This window comes from Hypanus sabinus, chromosome 23 (genome assembly GCF_030144855.1).
Source record: "Hypanus sabinus isolate sHypSab1 chromosome 23, sHypSab1.hap1, whole genome shotgun sequence".
Classification (NCBI taxonomy): Eukaryota; Metazoa; Chordata; class Chondrichthyes; order Myliobatiformes; family Dasyatidae; genus Hypanus; species Hypanus sabinus.
The window spans coordinates 35,679,661-35,686,504 of record NC_082728.1 but is presented as its reverse complement, the minus strand read 5'-3'; the positions used below and the strand labels follow the sequence as shown (position 1 = coordinate 35,686,504).

Sequence of the window (6,844 nt, the reverse complement as noted above, 5' to 3'; positions counted from 1 at the left end):
AGAGGCAATATCGAGCCAAGTTGGAAGCCCAGGCTAACCAGAGGGATGCCAGTAGACTATGGCAGGGTCTAAATGAGACCACTGGGCGCAAAGAAAAGGCTGGGAATATCATGAGCTGTAGTGCTTTTCTTCCTGACGAACTTAAAGTACGCAAGATTCGAACAGAAGAGGAGCGTCCCACCCCCTCCTGATGAACTGGACATGGTAGCATCGAGATTCATCGTCACCGAGGAAGACATTAGAAGAGCCTTCCTGAAGATAAATCCAAAGAAGGTGATGGGTACAGATGGCGTCCCGGGACAAGTTCTCCAGGACTGTGCAAGCGAGCTAGCTGGAGTGTTTGCTGACATCTTCAACTGCTCCCTACTTCAGTCTAAGATCCCCTCGTGTTTTAAAAAGGCAACGATAATCCCGGTGCTAAAGAAAAGCAAGGTGGCATGCCTGAATGACTATCGACCTGTGGCTCTGACATCAATTGCTATGAAGTGCTTCGAGGGATTGGTTATGGCACACATCAACCATAACCTACCGGTCAACCTCAATGCTTTGCAATTCACCTACCAGAGCAACAGGTCAATGGCAGATGCCATCTCTCTGGCACTACATTCCTCCTTAGAACACCTGGAGAATAAAGACACATATGTAAGGCTCCTTTTCATTGACTACAGCTCTGCCTTTAATACCATCATTCCAAATAAACTGATTCCTAAGCTCCAGAACCTGGGTCTTAGCTCTCAGATCTGCAGCTTCCTCACAGACAGGACCCAGGCTGTAAAAATAGGGGAGAAGCTCTTCTCTACCATCACTCTGAGCACTGATGCCCCACAAGGCTGTGTACTCAGCCCCCTGCTGTACTCACTGTACACCCATGATTGTGTAGCCAAGTTTCCTTCAAACTCTATATATAAGTTTGCTGATGACACCACAATTGTAGGCCTTATCTTGGGTAATAATGAGTCTGAGTGCAGAGAGGAAATTAAGAACCTGGTGGCATGGTGCGAAGACAATAACCTATCCGTCAACATCAGCAAGACGAAGGAATTGGTTGTTGACTTCAGAAGGAGTAGTGGACCGCACGACCTGATCTACATTGGTGGTGCACAAGTGGAACAGGTCAAAAGCTTTAAGTTCCTCGGGGTGAATATCACAAATGACCTGACTTGGTCTAACCAAGCAGAATCCACTGCCAAGAAGGCCCACCAGTGCTTTTACTTCCTGAGAAAACTGAAGAAATTTGGCCTGTCCCTTAAAACCCTCACGAATTTTTATAGGTGCACCGTAGAAAGCATTCTTCTAGGGTGCATCACAACCTGATATGGAAGTTGTCTTGCACAAAACCAGAAGAAGCTGAAGAAGATCATGAACATAGCCCAGCACATCACACAAACCAATCTTCCATCCTTGGACTCACTTTACACTGCACGCACCGCAGTGCTGCCAGGATAATCAAGGACATGACCCACCCAGCCAACACACTTTTTGTCCCTCTTCCCTCCGGAGAAGGTTCAGGAGCTTGAAGATTCATACAGCAAGATTTGGAAACAGCTTCTTTCCAACTGTGATAAGACTGCTGAATGGATCCTGACCCGGATCTGGGCCGTACCTTCCAAATATCCCGACCTGACTTGCACTGCCTTACTTTCCCTTTTCTATTTTCTAATTATGATTTATAATTTAAATTTTTATTGTATTTACTTCGATTTGTACTTCAGGGAGCGCGAACCGCAGAATGTAATATCACTGTGATGATTGTATGCTGTAGTATCAATTGTTTGGTGACAATAAAAGTAAAGTAAAGATGGGCAAGTCCATTCAGTGCTCGGAAAACGCACTTCAGGCTACCATCCTCCCCTCTGTGCAATATAGCGCTCACCCATTATCAACAGCCTCCTATCTCGTGTCAAAAACTGAGGGTGGACTCAACCAAATAAACATGGTCCTATTGTGCACTGCCATACTGAGCTAAGAGACTTCTAACAAGATTGTTAATGGGGCTGCTTGGTTACTGCCCTCAACTGCGAGCGTTAGCATCATGCAAAGTTCAAAAAAACAATGTTTTTTTAAAAATCATATAGTGACATTTTCTAGAAACTGACTGTTAACATTCTCTTAATCATTTGTTCAATGGTCCTCACCTTTTACATTATATTTATGGTTATTTTTAATGTTAAAGCTGCTCCTTCCCTACTGCCTCTTTTAAAAAAAAAAGTAAGCTGGTCATTGCCAATTTTCTACTGTTACTACAGGTAAAATGTATCAACAGTTTGACCTTATATCTGTCAGAAGATGTTAATTTTCATTTAATTTGATGGTACATTTTTGTTGAAATAGATTTAGTGTACAAGCTAAAGGTCTAGGCTTCATTGGGTTATCATCTAGGAGGGATTTAAGATGGTACATTCTTATTCTCAGTATTTGTATTAATTAAACATTTAGACTAACTTGATGTATGTGTTTTAAAATTTTCTGAAAACTTCAATTGGTATGACTCAATTCTATATTTTTATTCCTTTTACTCAGTTCCTTAAATTAATACCTTGTGACTTCATATATGATGCACTTACATGTGATGACTGTAAGATTGTGCAATTGTTTACTTGTAAAGCTGAAGTTTTGCCAGTACTGTGGATAGATAATCATAGAAGCATGGTTTGGTATCAATTTTTGACTGTATTACTTGGGTTAGTATTGAAAACTTTGTCTCTTTTTTCAGATGTTAATGTCAGTGTTATAGTTTAATTTTCCCTTATAAATGAAATATTTTAAATTGGTTTTTGGTTCATTGGCATCCATATGTCTCAAAGGACAGGTGATGGTGGAAAGTATGGAGATCCTGAGATGCCCAGTGGTCAAGATCCCTTTTTCGGCCTCACTCGTGTAGTCCAATGGAAAGCAATACGTTTGGCAACAGTTTGGCTGCGGAAGGACGTTCAGTGACATCCAGCCATCCTAGGGGCTCCATTCTGGATTTGTTGTCTAGGTTTGCTCCCATAGCCTTCATCTCTCCTGAGACTGCCCACAAGGCAGTGGGCCTATTTACCCATAGCTGGGGATCTGGATCATGAGCACCAGGGTGCGTCCACTCACCGGTGGGTGTGCATGCTATGTGTGTAGGGGCCAGTTCTCTTCCCTGTTCTCTGTAGTTCAGCCTAGACTGAAAGTGTGTCGCCAGTGAGGAGGCACTACATGAGGCTTGCTGTTGGGAGAAGCTATGTACAGGCAGGGAGAGACTTGCACATTCAGCTCTCATCTCTCCTTTTCACAAGACTGCTGGCCAATGGCGGAAGCAGAAAGTGAGAGCGGCAAACACTACCCACTACGCTACCACACTAGATGCATTAAACAACCATTTTAACACCATTTAAATTAATACAGATGTTCAGTGTTTGTAACTGGCTTTTAATAATTTAAACTTGCAGTAGTTTATTGGCTGAAAAGCATAATAGTGTATGTTTAGTGAGAGAGAGGGTGGATGTTGCCTGGCATGTGTGAGGGAAACTGTGCCTGGGATTAGTGTTATAGTATGTGGGGTGAGTGGAGTGTTGCTGTGAGAACCCTAACATTAGGATTTGGGGAGGGGCGCAGCCTTTGTGTCTTTGGGAACATACTGAGATTTTCCAAACCAGAAGCCTTAGATAAACCTGAAGATTCGAAGTCTGCTAAGAGCTAGATCAGTGGTATTCAGGATCGATGAGCCACATTCCTACAATAAGTCCAGATACAACCTACAGAAGGCCATTGTGAGAGTGAAAAGACAATTCTGTGTGATACAGTTGGCTTCATGACAGCTATGGCAGGGTTTGCATGTCATTGCTTCTTATAAGAGAAAATCTATCAGTATAAATGTCAGTGATATTTCACTTCTGGATGAGCTCAATGCCCTTTACGTACACTTGGAAAGGGAGAATAGTAACACTGCACCATTGTGAATCCCCACATCATCCCATGATCTCAGCCTCAGAAGCTGTTATCAGAATCATCAGGCCCCAAAGGTGTACCTAGCTGGGTACGGAAAGCCAGTGTTGACCAACTGACAGAAGCGTTCAAGGACATCGTCATTCTCATAGTGCCTTGAACTGTTCAAAAGGAGAGCAATTGTATGTACAATGTCCTGTGTATGTTACTCAAAATGGCCTCTTTGGTTTGTTACAAGTAGGAATGCTTCTTTGTCGGATAAGTGTTTCTCTCGCCGGATAAGTGTTTCTCTCGCCGTTGTTTCACTTTAGAATGGCTGATATGGTAATTGTATTCATTTGTTAATCAATGGGGAATGTTATTGTGTCTTGTGATGCTGGGAACTTGGGGGAGGGGTTTTTTGCGGGTTTTTGGTGTGAGGAGGAGGCCGAGGAAGGTGGACGTGTGCTGGACTGCTCGTAAGACCACCGGGGTGGTCCCAGGTGCGACGGCCGGATGGGTCGATTGGTTCGTTGATTGAGCTCCAACGAGTGCACTAAACAGACTGGACTTTGATAAGTTGGCGCCTTTTGTTTTTTTTTCTTTGTATATATATATTGTATTGCCTACTACTCTTTTAATTTTAGTAAACTCTTTAAAGTATATGTCTTAACGGTATTTGTTGTGGGTTTGATACTGTTGGCGGGCGCGAGGCATAAAACTCAATTCTCACGGCACCTGCGTGTACGGGAGGTGGGTTGGAGAGTAGCTGGATCTCCTTTTTCCCCTAGACATATACCAGCCTGTTGGGTAAGGGTTACATTTGTGGGGTGCTCGTCCCGGATTGGATTGTCAGGGGCTGTGGAATCGCGCAGGCAGCAGAGCGGAGATGGACAGAGATAAGATTTTTTGTTGGTGCCAGTTTGAAGATGTACCAGTACAGTACGCACGCGTAGTGAGCGGAGTGGATTTTCGAGTTTCGGGAGACACGATAGTGCGGGGTTTAAGTTCGGTGAAGGGTATTGGGCAGGTAGAATTGGTAGCTAGACGGTGTGGTAAAGAGGTAGAGTCTAGCTGGGTGTTGGTTCGTACGAGTGCTGAAGTCAGGACCGTGGAACTGCCGGCGACGGTCACTGTACCGGGGGAGGAGGGGCCATGGGGGCTCCACTTCTACAAGGATGAGGCTGAGGAGACATCGGAGGAGCAGTTAGAGCTAGAGGTGGACCCCAGAGAGGTGCACGGCACTAGTAAAGGGAGGTGGGAGGAGGGAGTCGTGACTAAGCCCTGCTCCCCAGGTAGGGTGGAAGCCTCGGAGCTGGCAGCCGCAATTAATTCCCTGGTGGGAGTGGCCGAGAGGCCACGGCTGAAGCTGGGGGTGTTCTCCGGAGACAAGCCTACTCCGAACGGGGAGGTAGACTATGAGACCTGGATCGAGCATACGTCTTTGATGTTACAGGAGTGGCCAGGCTCAGAGGAGGAGAAGAGGCAGCGATTAGTGGGAAGTTTGAGGGGTTTAGCAGCCAAAACCGTCCGGGAGTTGAAAGCTGAGAAGCCTGGAGCCTCAGTGGAGGAATGCCTAGAAGTTTTGGAGGGAGCGTTTGGGTTGTCAGGGGAACCCTGGCTGCTTTTAGCAGAGTTCCAACGCCTGGAACAATGGAGAGGGGAAAAGCTCTCCGAGTACATATTTAGGATGGAGGGGATGCTCTCGGGGCTGCGGCGCCGGGGGGTAGTGAAGGCGACTAACGTGGCTAGCGTGAGGATGAGTCAGATATTCAGTGGCTCTCTGGAGGAGGACAAGGTGGCGTGGACTATCCGGCAGGCTTATAGGAAAGGTCCCCCTCCATCCTTCGGGCAACTGATTAGAGAGGTGCGAGAGGAAGAGAGAGCGTTGGGGCGGAAAAGGGGCGCGGCCCTACGGGAGCGATCCTCAGCGATACAGGAAGTGGTGGCTGGGTGGAGGAATGACAATTCCCCGGGGAGTAGGGAACCCCCTTTGGAGGGGAGGGACAGGGGAGGTACCTACTCTCAGGGGCGATCAGTGCAGTGGATTGGGAGCAGGAGCCGTCCTGGGAGAGGAGGGGCGGCAGGCAGCGTGTGCTTTAACTGTGGGGGATATGAATCTGTTGGAGGTGCTTGTGTACCTGGACGATTTGATAGTGTTTGGATCGACTTTGGAGGAACATGAGGAGAGGCTGTTGAAGGTGTTGGGCCGGCTTAATGAAGAAGGGTTGAAGCTTTCCCTGGACAAATGCCAGTTCTGCAAGTCGTCGGTTAACTACATTGGCCATATCATTTCGCGAGAGGGAGTGGCTACTGATCCAACCAAGATAGACGCCGTGACCACCTGGCCGAGACCCCAGAAAGTGGGTGCTCTGCGCTCATTTTTGGGGTTCTGTGGGTATTATCGGCGATTTGTGAAAGGATACGCCAAAGTGTGTCACCCGTTGACTGAACTGTTGTGTGGCTATCCCCCGGTGGGGAAGAAGAGGATGGGGAACCAGAGGCAGGACGCTGGAGGATACTGGAACCTGACAGAACCTTTTGGCTCGAGATGGGATGATCAATGTGAAGAGGCATTCCGATCTTTGAAAAGGGCACTGACCCAGGTCCCGGTGTTGGCTTTTGCCGATCCCCAGAAGCCATGTGTGCTGCACACGGATGCCAGCCGAGAGGGTCTCGGGGCTGTTCTGTACCAGGAGCATGGCAAAGCATTGAGACCAGTAGCCTTTGTCAGCCGAAGCTTGTCGCCATCGGAGAGAAACTATCCCACTCATAAGTTGGAGTTCCTGGCGCTGAAGTGGGCGGTGGTGGACAAGCTGGGCGATTACCTGTACGGAGCCAAGTTTGAGGTGAGAACGGATAACAATCCTCTCACCTATATTTTGACTTCGGCGAAGCTGGATGCCCAGGACATCGGTGGCTGGCGGCCTTGTCGGTATATGATTTCAGC

The 6,844-nt window shown here is 47.2% G+C and overlaps 1 protein-coding gene across 1 annotated transcript in view; it reads left to right on the top strand.

The window, feature by feature from the left end:
* Positions 1-201: 201 nt before the first annotated feature.
* The window catches only part of LOC132380351 (nuclear distribution protein nudE-like 1), a 28,389-nt gene continuing 21,746 nt past the window's right edge, over positions 202-6,844 (top strand). Inside the window, exon 1 of the mRNA XM_059949094.1 lies at positions 202-273. Coding sequence (XP_059805077.1) covers positions 202-273 — 72 coding nt within the window. The remainder of the gene's footprint in view (positions 274-6,844) is intronic.